Source organism: Drosophila obscura, unplaced genomic scaffold (assembly GCF_018151105.1).
Source record: "Drosophila obscura isolate BZ-5 IFL unplaced genomic scaffold, ASM1815110v1 contig_186, whole genome shotgun sequence".
Lineage (NCBI taxonomy): Eukaryota > Metazoa > Arthropoda > Insecta > Diptera > Drosophilidae > Drosophila > Drosophila obscura.
In genome coordinates this window covers 10,644,477-10,661,372 of record NW_024542774.1, presented here as the reverse complement: position 1 = coordinate 10,661,372, position 16,896 = coordinate 10,644,477, and the positions used below count along the sequence as shown (strand labels likewise).

The 16,896-nt window shown below is 44.8% G+C and overlaps 2 protein-coding genes and 1 long non-coding RNA gene across 3 annotated transcripts in view; 2 read left to right on the top strand and 1 right to left on the bottom strand.

Moving 5' to 3' along the window:
• The first annotated feature begins 325 nt into the window (after nt 1-325).
• LOC111081151 overlaps nt 326-16,896 on the top strand; it is a 66,677-nt gene continuing 50,106 nt past the window's right edge. The window contains 3 exon segments of the mRNA XM_041593197.1: nt 326-1,670; nt 9,534-10,623; nt 14,624-16,341. Of these exon segments, the coding sequence (XP_041449131.1) occupies nt 15,024-16,341 (1,318 nt within the window). The 5' untranslated portion in view covers nt 326-1,670; nt 9,534-10,623; nt 14,624-15,023.
• Nucleotides 5,239-5,653, bottom strand: LOC121404150. Its single transcript, XR_005967747.1, has 3 exons — nt 5,580-5,653; nt 5,356-5,529; nt 5,239-5,298 (listed from the first exon to the last, which is right to left on the bottom strand). It is a non-coding gene; the product is annotated as an uncharacterized LOC121404150 (long non-coding RNA).
• On the top strand, nt 7,842-8,136 carry LOC111078376 (metchnikowin). Its single transcript, XM_022373026.2, has one exon. The coding sequence runs from the start codon at nt 7,889-7,891 to the stop codon at nt 8,042-8,044; it is 156 nt and encodes a 51-aa protein (XP_022228718.1). The 5' UTR covers nt 7,842-7,888; the 3' UTR covers nt 8,045-8,136.

The window sequence follows — 16,896 nt, the reverse complement described above, 5'->3', positions numbered from 1 at the left end:
ATTAATCAGGACCATTCATAATTCGTCCATTATCACGACCAGATGATTAACTTTGTGTGCCCAGAGGTAGCTTGCTCTGGCCCAATGGGATAATGGGCCCGGCCCGTTGCTTTCAACCACTTGCTTGATTCTGTTTGGCTGCTCTTCTTGCCTTATGTTCTCTTTTGCTCTCTTGTCGCGCTGTCTCTCTCTCTCTCTCTGTCTCTCTTTGTTTTCCCCCTCTCTTTCGTTGGCGCAGGCGCTGCAAGTTATTCCGAAAATAGCAGGCCAGTAGGAGCATTGCGTATACGCAGCGTTGTCGACTGTGCTCAGTCGCTAGCTGGACGTGATGTTGGCCGGAACGGCACCACGGAAAACAGAAACAAGCCAAACGGTCAGAGCCATCAGTCCCGATACGATACAACACCAACAGTCCACCAGTAACAAGTGTGGCCTGAAGGCAGTACTTTTATAGCCGCTGAAACAACAAGTACCTAACCGAACCGAGCTGAACCGAACTTTCGCTTTTACCGTTCGCCGTGTGTGTGATTTTGGCCCGGTTACATACAGCTGTGCGTGTGCTCCGTGTGTGTACTCTGTGTGTGTGTGTTGTGTAGATGCAAATCAAAGCGCAGCACACCTGAAAAGTATGCTTTAAATGTTAACTATCGTGCGGGACATTGAAGTTGTGTATTCGAGACTCGTAACTCGTAACTCCGTACCACGCGCAACCTGTAACTCTGGAAAGTTTTTATTTGGTCGCTCGGTACATTTACATAAGTGAACTTTGGCATGCGCCCCACATGAAGCCGCTGTATATAATGACGATCCAGCAACGCCACTAAGGACGACGACGGTAACGGCGACGACTACGACTTCGTTTGCACTGAATAATTAATGCAATCAGGCAATTTGAACCCGTTTTAGTCGGAAGTTTTGGATGTGTGCCTGCGTTAGCACGGTTTCAAAGCATCTAAGTATAATAAGCGCTTTTTAAGACTCAAATGCAAGGCTCTCTCTCTCACAAATATAAACTAAAGATCAGACCAATCCAAACCAAACCAAAACCAGGAACTGAAACAGGGAAGGAAGGAAGGAAGAAAAACTCTATTTTTCGATACTATACTATATATACTACGCCACTAAACAGAATATACTGACCACACATATTCCAATCATAAATTAACGTGATAAAAATTCTTAGCTGCTGAAAGCCCATTTCAATTTTCGCATAGCCTCCACACCGCACAGGGGCACGGGGCATTAAACAGAGAGGGTGATCAAGAGAGAGGAGAGGAAGAGAGAGAGAGAGAATACTGTCTGCAGACCAAGCAAAAAATTACTAATAATTTTCACATTTAAACGACAACAAAGCAGACAAACAAACGTAGAAACATATGCTCAGAAATCAAGCAACCCATACAAATAAATATGTATATGTACGGGTGTACATCGCGTACGGGTGTTTAGCGGCGGCCATATGAGCAGACAGCTTGGCAAAATATATTTCGATTAAAATATAAACCAAATTGGACTGGACAGAGCTTTGACACGAAAACTAAATTGCCTGCCAAGTGTACCCGCCGTCGAAATTCACACGGAGAAAGCAGCAGAGATAGGAGCACCGAACGGGGGAGGAAGAAAGGGCCCCAAAAGGTTATCGGCGGCAGATAGCGCGGATCCACTGAAAGGTAAGTAAGAAATCAAAGTACAATACACAAATGTACACACGAGTATTCACATGGGAGGGTTGAATATAGAATAATGGATGGCCGATTGGATTTCATTACTAAATGCTTATTTACCTAAAAGAAATTAATTGTTACAAATTTATTAATATATTTATGTATATTTAATGAGATACTACCTGACCCGGCTATTGAATATATACATAAAGGATATACATATAGGGAATTCCTTTCGGATAATACACGCAGTTCCCCTGTACGTTCATCGGATTTAACTAATGGAAAAGTGCTTGCGGAAAGTGATTCAATTCGATAATCCAACTCTTCACACGATCCCACACCAGACACCGCATTTCTTGGCCACCTGATGGCACTCAGAAACAACATGTTAATACTGTTTTAGTTCTCACTCAGATGAGCAGAAAATGTGGGAAAAAAGACCGGAGATAAAAAAAACCAGAGGGATGGGATGGGATGTAAAAATACTGACCATGTCACAGAGTGCCATAAACAATTTTACAGCATTTTTGCTGTCATAAGATTAAATGTGCATAAACTGGTGGGGCAAGGAAACGGACAAACCACTGGATAAAGAAGCAAGGCAGCAGCGAGAGCTGGGCGATGGAGCAATGCGATGGTTGAGAGCAATAACTATAAAACAAGGGAACAACAGAAACAAAGCCTGCAAAAAAATGGCAGTACAGTTACAGAAACCGACTTTATGGAGGAAACAACACATACGAATACATGTATTGCACATACATACTCCTATGTATGTATTCATTCTGGGCTTCTTATTTAAAGTCTGGGCTCTAGCTGTGAGGGTGGTTGTGAGGACGATTGTTGCCATAAAGGTATGCACGAGGCAGTAGCCACCCAAGAGACAACACCATCCAATTACAAAAGTGAATATTTCGAGCCATCATGGCTTGACTTTCTCTCGCTTTTCCTGGTTTTTCTTTTTCCTCAGTGTGTGTCCCTGTATGTGTGACCTTAACATTTATTCCCTTATTCTATTTGTTTCATTTTGTGTTGTGACTTTTAAGTTTTTGCTGCCCCCGAAACAACATCTGCCTCTGCCTCTGTCTCTGTCTCAGCCTCTGACCTGATTTTGATTTCTTCTTTAGCCGCGTAGGCAACAGCTGAGGAAATTCCAAGTGAAAACATTCCATGGAGACGGACACCTAAGCGAAAATTCCTGGCATAGCTGCTCCCCAGAATAATGAGGCACGCGACCATGCCCACTCGAGCACGTTTTACATGAATTGTGGCTGCTGCTGCTGCCGATGGTGGCGTTGATTATGATGCCAGGGCTAAAATTGACACACACCTTGCTCCTAAATGAGACACGAAAACACAAAGCCCGAGAACATACATATTTTCATCGTTTAAACGTTTAGGCAGTGGCTGTCATTTTCGCATTATTCACGCTAAATCAACCAAAAGCCTCCCCTCTCAGATGGCTATCAGTTTCGTTTTGATGGGCGGGCAGCACCTCCTGACAGCCTACGCAAATTGTGATATTCGACTTCTGGTTCGCTTTGGCTCGGACAACGCCGTCAACAAGTGTCCGTCTCAATTTATGGACAGCTGTGTGAAATATAATTAGACACATATACGGTGGCTTTGTCCGTCAAACGGTGCGTACATCACATGCCTGACCTGACCCCACGCTACCTAAACCAATTTAGGCCCACACAGAGAGGCTTTCACCTGCCAGCCCTTGTCCAAAACTGACCAGCAAAAAGCACTTTGTCCCAGCCTTTTGTTCTGTGAATTTTTGGGCAATTTGTTTGCCCTGCCTGGGCCGTGAACCGCTCTTCTGTTTCCGGGCATGTGCCATTGTGCCATTGTGCCACAGAGAACAACAGCACGTCCTCACGGAACGTGTGGCGTGTGGCAATCACAATGCAGCTCAATAAAGGCGAAAATCTAATTTTTTATACCGACACAAGAGTCAAGAGTCGAGTCGAGAGCCTGAATGCTGAGATGAATATCAAAAGATATACCTTTTGATTGATTTGGTCTCACGCAGTCTCTGTGTCAGTACACAACCTGCATCCAGCTGCCAGCAGCCCCACAACTGTGAATTTTGATTAACTGGCAGTCTGGCGCTCTGGCAGCCAAAAGGAAATTGTGTGTGATATTCTTGTCACACTGTGCCCTGCCCCGCCAGCCTCTTTATCCTTACAAACAATAGCATTTTCATAGTAGACACTCTGACAACAGCGACACTGTAACGAGATATTCCCCGTGGTTTACACGGAAAATAAGGCCAACAAATGCCCGTCGTAGGGCGGAGCTGGAATATTTGATTACCTTTAATTCCATTCGTAGAGCCTTAGCAAGGAGAACCTCCTTTTGTAATTCGTATCCATAATACTTGAAAGTCTTGAAATTCAACAAAAAAAAAAATGAAAAAATCGCTGAAATCATAATATAATGAATGTTTAACTTATTAATCTTTTATGTTTACCATATATATAAAAAGAATTTATATAAACAATCCGTTAGACGATTTCGAATGTGTTTTTGTATACATATATGTATATATATATATATTTATCAATGAAGCGGGCTGGCTGGGCGGTTGATCGCAGTTCGATATGTTGGTAGTGCTGCGGAGTGGAACTTTCTTACATAAATAATTGCCCAACATATAGTAGAGCAAATATACCCCTGATAGAGTGGTGTGTGGCATGAAATAAAAGCAACAATACTAACAAGCACTGACGTTGCATAATTAACCTTTTGTCTTTGCATTTGTTTGCTGCTCTGTGCCGCAAATGGGATGCTGGCAGACGAGAAACGCCCAGCAGAAAAATTGCAAAGTTAATAAAGAATGTAGCCAACGCGTTTGGCTGCTGATGTGGCTGCTCTCCCGTTGCCCGTTGCCCGTTTCCCGTTTCCAGTTGGTAACGCTATTTGGGTTTAAACACATCATTAACTGCTTAAATAGCAACATTTCCGTGTTCATGTGGGAATGTGTCTGTGTGCGGGGCTCCGAGTGCGTTCATTATCACCTGTCCGTCCGGGACAGGCAGTCAGGCAGCGATACAGACAAAGGCGATATGATATTCTCACGGCAAGGCGGATGGGGGCTATTCAACCTCCCCCACGATACTGACAGCGCACAACGTATTCTTAAGTGCTTCATCTTGTCTGAATAACATTTGGGGCAGGACCTGGGCAGGAACAGAGGCATTTGCCTCATTTCCATTCCCCAGACGCCACCTCCTATTTGTGTCTCTCCTCAACCGCTCTACCGAAATGAGCTGGCACATTTATGGCATCCATTTTCGGGACGAGCAACTGGCATTTAGATCCCGTCCCCTCTGCCAGACTCCAGCTCTCGCTTTCCGCCTTCTTCTAGTCGCCTGGCCATACATTTCTAATGAGCTGTGTGCTCTCGAGCTGAAAGCTCACCCAAATGGTTTCCGTAAGCTTCAGGTTACCAATTTTCCTGCCAGAGTTGGAGGTAAAAATTCATATATACATATGCCTATTTCGGTATGTTTTCCTTCGGTTTCAGAGCACTGTCTGGCATTTTTATGTGTCTCTAGCACCAGCTCCGGACTCCTGAATTATGAACATGGCACCTTCGCTGGGCATGCGGCTGCAGCAGCTACTTCTAAAGTTGTAAATTAGTTTAGCAGAAACTCGAGACTTTGACATTAACGACTCATACACAATAGTTTGTGCAGTATGTTCAGCCACGATGAGTTTGGCCTCTGGCATTTCATTGTACAAAGTCCGCTTTTAATTAATTTTGATTTGGCCAACAAGCAGAGTATCTGTTTTGATATGCCAAACTCCAGCAGAGGGGGCAGCCAAAGGAATTCCAGCCAAACGTTGGCTCTGTCTATGATTAACAATTTATTGAAATGTTTCATCTGAGATTAAATTACTAACCAGTTTGCATTTTCCTTCCACTGAAATTGTTGGGTTGATTTAAGGCTAAATGTTTGTCTGTCTATCAATTGTCACAAATTTGTATTAATTTGTAGAATTTAGCCAGCTTGCTTTGATATTGCCAAACAATGAACTCTCGCCAAGTTGAGTTCGTTATGAAATTGCATTTGCCAGCACATAATTAGAAAATATTTCAGTGATTTTTTAGCTGTCAGCGGCCCCCCTCAAGGCCGTATCGATTCGACTGATGGCGAGAGCTTGTCGAGTGTTTCACCTTCGAGCTGATATCCGTTTCCTAGGAACGGTACGAAAACGTTTTCCCCCAATCCCCCCAACCCCAGCTGCCGCTCTCTGCTCCACTCAACTCGGCTGCCAGTTGACAAAATTTCATGCTTTCAATTGAATTGCCTCCATTTGGGTTCTTATCGGCTCAAATTTTACTTTTCATAACTGCGCGATTTTCTCCGAAATCTGTATTTTTCTACACTCGAAAAAATGTACCAACAGACATGCAGATATTTGATTTGCTAAAGCATACTTTTTTTTAAAGGTAGCGTGTCTTTTTTTGTAGCTGAAACATCAGGCCATTGAACTGTCAAAAATGTTCAGATTTTTGTCTCGGTGCATGGGGCATTATGTTACTTTGAGTTGTAACTGCTGCTACAGTCGTTAGACTGGGCGCGCGGTGCTCGACAATAATTTGCAACGAATATTTCAAAATGCCAGCCGCAGCAATGGAATGAATGCCAACGAGAAATGGCGAACTGAAAAGTTCAGTTTCTTGCCGCAGCAAGGCTCAAATTTCTTGGCCTAGTTCTAGGGCAAGCGGAGCAAAGCCCTGGCTCGACTTGACTCTTGAGCCATTTGCCGTCAGTCAGGGCCAGCGCCTGAAAGCGGCAATGATTGATGGACTAATGCCTCAATTTGCCTGTCGCTGTTTGCCCCCTCCGCTGTTTACACTGGGAATCCGTTCGGATCTGTTGTTTATAGAGCGGCTATTCGGTAAACAATGTGTACATTTATTTTTTAATGTGCTAACCATGAAAATGGATTAAATTTATTTGGAATTCTGTTTGATTTATTTGATTTATGCCTGGCCATAGAACATAAAGGGAAAACCGAAAAAGCGAAACGTACATAGAATCGAATCCTAAATCAATTCGATACAATTCGATAAACAAGTTTTGTTATATATCATTTGTCTTGAAATTGCGCTTTGGATGAACCGGATATGGCGTCAGACATGCCCACCCATCACCCTGCTATTTGCCACTCTACTCTTCTTTCTTAGAAGCCCCGCCCATCTCAAAAATTGATTGCACAAAAAGTCTCGCACTTTTTTAAGCGCAATGAGGCATGTATTAAATCGTTTTTCCGCTTCAGAAAATTGCCACAGAACACCAAAACTAAAGTGGATAATTAGGCAAATGTCAGTCAGGGTAAGTAAAGGCCAAGACTGCATCCTGCAGTCCCCTGCAACCACCTTAAACTCTTTAGCAACACTGGAACCCAACGCCCTCCTCTGATAATAGTTTCTCAGAGGTAATGAAGCCTCTGATGCACAGCTGGCTTTATATAAAAAATTGAAGGTACGCCATCAAAGGAAAATGATTACAAAAAACGACCTTATGTATGAGTGAGCTCAATGCGAATAGTGTGAATTGAATGCCAGCATACTGGGACACCTTTAACAACACCTTTACCCATGGCTCCAATACCACACCCTTCCCTTCTGCTGGGAAGCTGAAAAAAAATTAACAAAGTGCTCTAATCGAGCCAAGGGGCAATTACTACTGCATCCGGAGACCTGTCTCTTCCTCCTTCTCCTTCACCTCTGCTCCCCAGCTCCAGTCTCACAGAAGCTCAAGCATCGTGTTGACGCACATTGACGTTGCCTCTCAAAGGCTGTCGTTGTCGCTGCAAATGTCACGTCGCTCTGTCGCGTGGTAATTTGCAATGCAGAAACAACATCAAGTGGCAGACTCTGGCAGGCGGCGGTGCTTCACCCTGTGGCCTTGCTCGGGCATGTAAATAGACAGAGCTGATTTCCATATTCATATTTAGTTTCTGCTGCCTGAGATGTGATTGAAAATTCCGCCGTGGGATGCCCCCACACAAGTGATTCCCCAGTACCAATCTGTTATCTGTAGCGCTGACTTTTGGCCGTCATTCGTTCGGCTGCTTATCAATAAAGCTGAAACAAAAGTCCCCAATCGGCGGCACGCTTTATATATATGTACGTCTCCGGGTATAAAAGCTGCTTCAGATTACCACTCAGCAGATCAATCCATTCACGACACTCAACAAAGATGCAATTGAATATGGGAGCTGTTTTTCTGGCGATGCTGGGTCTGCTTGCTGCTGGGCCACTCACGCCTACCGAGGCACGTCATCGGCAGGGACCCATCTTCGATACGAGGCCGTCGCCCTTCAATCCGAATCCACCCAGGGGAGGACCCATTTAAGGGACGACCGTTCTGCTGCTGCTGCTGCCGCTGCTGTCGTTAACACATTTGATTAATTTAATGCAATTAAAGAAAACTGAACATCAAAGGCATGAAAATGAGTAACTAAATTACACCCATTTTAAATGGCAAAGGGGAGAGGCTCTGTGGGAATAGACCTGACCTTCCCTTCCACTTCATCTAGGAGCAGAATGCAAATTAGCAAAAATTTCCAGTTGCTGCACAATTTTCCAAGTCTCTTGCGGCTTCTCACTTCTCACTCTGAGAACTTTGCCAGGAGCAACTTCTTCAGTTCAGATGGGAACCAAGACCGATGTACTGCATTTAGTGTAAATTTGAGAGCTATTCAACGGATTTTAGTCAACATTTCTGAGTATTAAATAATAAATACAGTAGGAGAATGGTGCATGGTGCTGCTTCAGTGCGAAGGGTCAATAGCTACTGTATTTTCATCCACTTTGCTGTGTTATCAAACAAAAGCAGCACCATTCAGCATACGACCTTAGATCCTAAGCTGCTCTCTGGCCACAGTTTCGATCAGCTTATTGCACGCTGGTCAGCTAAAAGTGCAATATTCACTGTATGGTCATACAGTGTCCATTCCTCCTTCACCCAGAGACAATGCAGCAGACACGCATAGGCCCTGTCGCTAACAAAAGAATGTCTGCTGGAGTTGCAGGAGTTGCACAGGAGCAACTTAAGTTCTGAGGTGAACCAAGACCGAGGTACTGCTTTTAGTATAAATTTAAGAGCTATTCAACGGATTTTAGTCAAAATTTCGGACTATTAAAAAATAATTCTAAATGTGATTGGAATATCAGCATACAGGGACCGATATCCGCTGGCCAGTGATTGAGTATAAATACAAGCCATCAAATGATGCCAGCAAGCTAGTTTCAAATCACCCTACAGTGCTATGGGCAAAACAAGCTCTTTAAAAAAATGTTGGTATTATGTTGGTTTTGTTATTAGTTTATAGAAAACCAATTACCTCATTGGGAAATAAAACGAATAGGATAACATTTGCGAAAAACCACCGACTAGAGAAGTTACAAGGCATAAAATATCAGGTAGCGGCTGTTTTTTGTCACTAGTCTTAACTATTTTTTGTGGGCTTAAATTGAGCTGAAATTTTATATTAATAATTATATCAAAAAAATCAATCCGATCAAAGCGATATATGGTATAGCTGCCATGCAACCATGGTCAAAATATCGTATTTTTTTAATTTTGACTTCAAGTCTGCACCCGTAAACGTATTCCAATCGGACTAAAACTTTTTATTTTATTGTTTCATAAACAAAGGAACATTTTAAGGCCCTGAGACCTTTGAAAATCAGAGTTTTTAAAAAAAAAAAGCGCTTCCCCCAATTGATATATATACTCGTACGAGTAGATGCGAATAAAATTGAGTACGCGCAAACATTTCAATGAGTTTCACACACAAAAACGACAATTTTTTCCTCACGCTCTGCTTTTCTATTTTCAGATGCGATCCAAGAAAAGCGCAAAGAAAAACACTTGCAAAAATTAGCAGCAACGCCGGCAGTGGCTGTGGCTGTGGCAGTGGCTGTAGCAGCAGCTGACGGACACCGGCAGCGGTCGGGAGGAGGCCGTGCATCTATAAATAGGGGTCGAACACTTTGTGCGCGTGACAGCTGTGAAAGCGGCAGGGGCTGGCGGCTGAGGCAATGCCAGCCAAAGCGATGGCAACTATGACGTCATTGGCTGGATAAGTGATTGCGTTCGGCAACGTCACGGATGCGGTATAAACTGGTCCGGCCAGGCCAATAAACCACATATCGCATATACACCCCGCGTCCCCGCGTATATGTACATGGACCTGGCATAATGAGAGCGCCAAACAAATGGGAAGAAAACGAATGCCAAGCAGCGGCATCATCTGAAGCAGCAACCGCAGCAATAGTGGCAATAGCAATAGCAACATGCAAAGAGGCAGCCAGAGCAGCAGCATCAGCAGCGCAGCAGGAGCATCAATAACAGTAGCATCAGCAGCAGAGCAGCCATGAGAATCGCGAGAAAGCACAGCAAGAAGAAGGAGAGTCGTGGCGAAAAAGACAAAAGTTGCAAAAATATTTCAGTGCTCACAGCTGCTCTAGAATCAGTTTAAATTCATCGTCGATCGGCAGCAACGCAACGAGTGCTGTGGTTCACAGTTCCACAAAATCGCGCGCTTCTCCAATCTGTATCGGTGTGTGTTTATTTGTGCGCGTGTGTGTGTGTGTGTTTGTGTGTGTGTGTGAGTGTGAACAGAGGAAACGGAAGTGAAAGTTGAATTGACAGTGTGTACACAACTACCACCACAACCAGCAGCAGCAGCAGCAGCAAGAGCAGCTGAAACGACTCCAACGAACATTCAACGACACTAAACCCCAGCATTAAATTACCAATAAAATCAAGCCAAACGGCTGCAGAAAAACTGTGCGTAAAGTGTTAGCTTTAAAGAACCAAGCAGCTACCTTACTTGTGCTAAATTCAATTCTTAAACTGAACAGAACACGGAAATGCCGACCAAAGAACATCAAACCCATGCAATTGTGATGTTTTGAGCATTAACGGTGAGTGAACATTTTTGAAATTTAATTTTAATTAACCGCATCTAAAATTCGGTTCTGAGTTAAAGTTAAAGTGCAACTAAATGTACAACAGATCAGCTTCAGTGAGAATTTCAGAGATGAATTCATCAGAGCTCTTTCTCTCGCTCAAACGAGTGTTATACGGGGACGTCTAGGAAGCGTATTTCTGAAAAAATGGAGCCTCTGTGTATGCACCTCGTGCAATAGCAAGTACATATTGTTACGGTGGCGCAAGATTTCTTCCGAAAAGTGTTAAAGGCGAAATGTTTTATGTAGAAGCAGCTTCATGGCATATTTATATGGTGCCACGTTGTGCAAAGGCATTTCTTGCTGGTGCGTGTTTTTGCCAGCCCCAGCGAATGTTTTCCCCATAGATTGGACTTACTCTTTTCGGCAGCTTTGTTTTCCCTGTCTGGCACGCCTCTTTATACCTTCCCTGGGCATTAGTATGTATCTAATGCTACCTGTATCATTGTCCGTGTAGCTTAATGTATATATAGCTGCTTATCTGTTCCTTTGCATGGGAATTATGGTGAATTATGTGTATGACGGGTGCATTGTTAGGCCCGTTACACTGATGGGTCTTGGCAGGAGGGCATAATTGCTGTCTGAAATTGATTGAGCCCATTTACCCCGAGGAATTCTAGAAAATAAATTACTTTTAGCTGCTTAAAGAAGCTGCTTTGCCTCTGCTTTCATTCGAAGTAAATTGCAACATGACCTTGTAGCTTGAACTGGGTCTTGTCCCCAGGGTTTTTCTCGTTCCTCTTCCTCAGAGTTCAGCATTTGTTTTCTTTTGCTAGTCGCCAAGAATTTGGTTAATTTGCAGTCTCATAGCATGCACAGAATAACTCGACATACAGCCATGCCATGAATTCGTTATATGTATGTCTTTACATTTCTATATCTGTAACTATGTGTAATGTCAGGAACTTTTGCATTTGGGTGCCGCTGGGGCAGCATCATTATCATCATCATCGTCATCGTCGTCGTCGTAGTCGTAGTCGTCGGCTTCTTCTGGGCCGCACTGCCATGCAATTATGTCTATGTCTATGTCCGAGAGCATCGCATCCCCTGGCACAGCGTCGTTGGGACGCCTTGACAATGCACTTGAGTCAAGTTTGCTTCCTCTACTCGGATCTGCTCCGATCCGTGCGCGTGCTCTCTATCTCTCTCTCCTGGGCTGCTGCTTGCCAAAATGTATGGCAGGGTAGAGGGTAGGGGTAGAGGGTAGAGGTAGCTCTCTTATTTATTTATAAAATTTTGTTTGCTGCCAGTTTCCTCATGCCCCTTATGCACAATACACCTTGGCCTTCTTGAGGGCACGCCCGTGAATGATAAGCGGGGCACACAGATTATTGGAGTATATTAGATACGTGTCCATGAATGTAACAGCCGAAAGGAAGCTCAATAGCCGAGTAGTTATCATATATAGTCTCAGAGACTATAAAACCTGAATTTTGTATGCAACTTCCTCTAAAATCACTTTGAAACAATTCTGCCGAAAATCGGAGTCATTCATGGAATATTATTGTGTAGTACATAATATGATAATTGTGAAAAGCTTAACTTGGCTGTTGATGCTGATAAAGATATTAATTATGTGCACATATTTAACGAATAATGCTGTAAGTGATTTTACTTTATGTAAAAGACGCTGTCTATTGTCAGTGGCGATGCATTTGCAAACATTCCATTCACTTCGTTTTCCTTTTTTCCTATTCTTTCCTTTCTTTACGGCTTTGCTGCCCTGGGAGAAATACCTTTCAAAATGCCATTCACATTCCCGAAAAATCTCATCCATCCGCCCTCTGCTTCTTTAATGCTTTTGCAACTTTTGCAACTTTAACTTCGTCCCCCAATTCGCGCCATTGTATGGAAAAACTTTCACTTTTGCTTCTCCTCTGCACACTCACTTGTTCTCCGTACCGTACCACCACCGTCTCCGTCCCCGTTTCCTTTCTGGCCTGGTTTGATTGATCAATGTTGACAGATTTAACGAGCTGGTAAAGTGCAGCAAAACAATTCAATTATCTGCGTGTGTACGGAAAGTGTGTGCATCTGGGTGGGTGTGGGAGGAAATTTGTGGAAGGTGGAGCAGGAAAGGCCTGGGGAGAGGCGAATGGAAAGGAAATATTTGCGTACAGCGTCAGATAGTGCCACCATCCCATGCCATCACATCCCATCTTTCCTCGTCTTCGCTTTTCAACCTTCAGAACCAGGTTGCCTCGGAATTAAATATGGGGGAATTATTCATGTGCCACACGGATCGCTTGCTCCGTTTTCCACCTCTCCCTCTCTTTCTTCCTCGCACTTGCTCTGTCTCTCTGTGGCAGCTAATAAATAATTCACATTGAATTAAATTGCGTGATTTCTTTTCGACTCAAATCGCCTTGCCACAAACACAAAATGTAGCCACCTATTTATGAAATGCAATTTCTGTGCTGGGCTCGGTTTTCCTCGTGGTTCTCATTCTCGTCATACCCCTCCCTCCACGCTCTTTCTCTGGTTAGTTTTCTTTTCGGTTTTTCTTCACGGTTTTTCTCGCATCCACACACGCAAGGCCGCCCTGCTCTGCCTTCTCACAATATATGAATTTAATCTCGACCGATTTCCCCGTGCCGTTGTTAGCGTAATGCGATTTTAATAACGGCCAAGGCATCTACACATAGTCGGCCGTTCCCCGAGGGTGAATTAGATCGGTCCAATATCAATTATTTATCAATTATGCAAATTTTCCACCTAAAATGCAACAGGAAAATACACACGCGCTTATGTGAAGATAGACCCTAAAACACAAATTGGTAGGAGAAGGAAAAAATACTTATGGCATTGGGTTGGGCTCTGATTTTGCATTTGAGCATTATATTCTCACTAATAAAATATTATGTTAGTTCCAGGTAGTACAGAACATTGAAAACTGTAAATAATATTTCATTCTATATATTTTTTTAACTCCTATATTTTACGTGGGCATTTTGAAGTAGATTTCCAGAAGTAATTTAAGCCATAGGAGCCATGCACAATTATATTTGGGAAGATAATCCTTTTGAAATTTATTTGTGAACTATATTTATATATGTTCTATATTTTCCGGAGCGGAGCTAAGAATACTCATTCCATTCAAAACTCATTTAATTTATTACCCAAATATAAATTCAGTCTTTATAGTCCTCTCAACAGCTGTTTCTCTTGGTCCGAGATGAGCTTAGCAAATAAGCTGCTTAAAATTTTACTGAGCGAGTTCTCAATAAATTAAATTACACAAGCACATTTTGTGAAGGGGTGGGGGGCGGAAGCTCGGAGAGCAATAATTTCTCATCATGTTGACTCTGATGCGATAATTAAGGCGGCGGCGTGCAGTCATCGGTTATCGTAAATATTTAATGGAAATTTAATTGATATGGCTCATCAATTGGCCAGTAAAATCGCATAACAATAAGCCGTGCATGTGGCAAGCCTGTTAGCCCACCCACACAAGAGGCTACAACACGCACCACACGCACTCGGCCAAAAGGGGGCACGCTGTAGGGTGAAACTTTGAGCTACGGCTGTCATTGGCAGCTCTAGTTGATTTGTGCTCGGGCTCGCTGCCATTAAATGATCAATTATAGGTGGACCAGGCTAGGACCTGAAGTGGAACAGGAACTACGTGAGACACAAGGAAGAGGCTAACATTGACTGGTCATTTTGGGCAGAGAGTACGAGTGCAATGAGGAAAAGCCAAAGTTTGTTGTGTAGGCAGCAAGAAGTTTCACGCGTGTCCTGGGTCCTGGGGCAGATGGCAAAAAGCTACTCCAAACGCAAAACGAAACAATTTAATGAGCAAAAATACTCGCATGAGCGACTGAGCGACCACAGAGTAAAATATTTTTAATGATGCTCTGCAGCGGTTTTGTGGGTAAACTTTTGGAAATGTGTTGTTCGAAAATTAAAAGTCGAGCATTTAATCTAATAAATTTTCGTTTTCCTCCCGTTGCAGAAATCTTCAGTCTTCGAGCATCGGAATCATGCAGCGATCTAAATGACAGCACGAACCTTAAAATAAATCAAATTCGAACTCTCTTTGTGATAGCCCCAGACTGTGGAAAGTACGTTACGTTATCTTAGCCTCTAGTTAGTTACTATTCTATATATGATTTTTTTTCGGCGACTCTCGCTACTGAGAGAACTCACAAGTGGGCAGAATAACTGAGGAAACCCCCAACAAAAGACAGGACAAGTCAAACCAAACCCTAACTAAAACCGGAACGAACTTTTCGAAACTGAATCCCCCCGCCGAGTGTTATGTTTTCTGAACCCAACACGATCCCAATACGATCCGAGAACTAGCTGAGATATACTTAGCGCAGTGTCACCATGTCACATGGGGGCCGTAAGGAATGTACGTAATATATCCCGCCGATGAGCTCATCTTGATGACATATGGTTTCTTTGCGCCACGTGTGAAACCGCGACCCTCACTCGACTGCCTCCGAGAGCCGCTCGTCCCTATCGAGTACCCAGAGAGAGGCGCCACTACAACCACAACCACAGCCGCAACCAAAAACTCAACCGCTGCGACAACCAGCAGCAGCAGAACCACCGCCTTCACCCCCACTCCAGTCCAGTATCAGTTTGAGTTTCGTGCTCCCAGTCCATCCGTAGGCATCCAGCCGTCACCACCGGTTCACACTAGCTTTTTCAGCTTTGAGGAGCAACCAGCCCCGGTCCAGGGTCCCCCGCAGTCACAAAGCCTGCCGCCGACGCCCACCCGTCGCACATCGCGCTCCTCGCTGACCCACTCGAATCACAGCCACAGCTCCGGCAAGCGGGGCAGCGTGAGGAGCGGACGCCTGCCGCCTGCGTCCATGTATAATGATGCCAGCCAGATGCAGGGGAACAGCGCCACTGGACCAGGACGAGCACCATTCCAGCGCAGCAGCGCAGCCTATGACGAGGAGGCGGGAGCCCTTGGCGGCGGCCTAGACTATGCCGCTGGTCAGCTGGTCAGCCGGTCGCGAAGTCCCAGCATCTTCCTGGAACCACCCACACCAGATCCCACACATGCCCACTTCGGACCAGGCTGGGGCCGGCCCATGTCGCCGATGGATCTGCCGCCCGAGAAGTCGGTGCCAAGCATCGGCGTGGGATCTGGCACCAGTGCCGGTAGGTCTCCCACGAGCAAGTCCCGGCTGCGACCCAAGCTCCACCTGCCCTTGGGTCGACTCGGTCGCTCCACATCGTCGGACACACGGGAGAGCAACCGATTGCGTGAGGACGTTCACGTGCATGTGGAGAACCCGGTGTTCAGCAGCGAGAACCTGCGCCAGAACAACTTCGATGCATTCTTCGAGGCCCGCGAGCCCGTCATTAAGCTCCAGCCGCGCACCCCCAACACGGCGCCAGCTGAGGGGGGCCGTGGCTACTCGCCACCACTGGAGGGCCGCAGGGGTGTCTACGACTCGCCCCGGACGAGGAGTCCAGCTGGAAAGGACGGTGGTGGCGGTGGCCTCTTTGCCCGTTCGCCGCGTGAGGATCGCGATCGAATGGCCAACGCTCGTTCTCGCAGTGCGGATCAGTACGATGGGGCAGCAGCAGGGGGAACGGGACTGGGACCGGGACCGGGACCAGGACCGGGACAGGGTGCGGGTGCTGTGGAAAGTGGATCCAAATCTGCGGGCGGTGGTGGCGGTGGTTCGGCCGGAGCGCACTCCAAAGGTGACAGGTGCCTTCCAAGTCTACTCTTGCACCCGCTAATCGAATCGTTTACAGTTGATTGCTGCGCCTCGCGCGTCTCCTAGTGCATTATTGAACGCCATGCAACATTCCACATGCCACATGCCACATGCCACATACCACATAACATACCACAACATCAAAAGCCAACATTAAATGTGCTGCAAGTTTCAGCTGCAGTTTGAGTTGCGTTATCGTTATGAGTTTTAATTGAAATTCCAGCATTTGCCTGGCGTATCCTTGGACTGATTTGCTAAGGGGATAAAGGCTGATAGTGGGTGCTTAAAGTCCGAAAGCTTCAAAAGGTCAGAGAATTACTTAAGCCAATGTCCGATCAAATAAAATTGGTGGTGCCTGCTTATAGTTTTTACCTTACAAAAGAGGCAGAGTTATACTTATCAGGCTCGAATGACCCAATTTGCTTTGCGTTTCGACGAGATCCGTTTGAAATTCCAATTTGGGTTACAATCGTTAAACTAAAATATTAAATATAAATAAATATAGCCCCCTCGTACGTGAAAGAATACTACGATCCGA

What these genes read in the sequence shown, in the direction of transcription:
- LOC111078376 (XM_022373026.2), top strand. Translation starts at nt 7,889, where the DNA reads ATGCAATTGAATATGGGAGCTGTTTTTCTGGCGATGCTGGGTCTGCTT.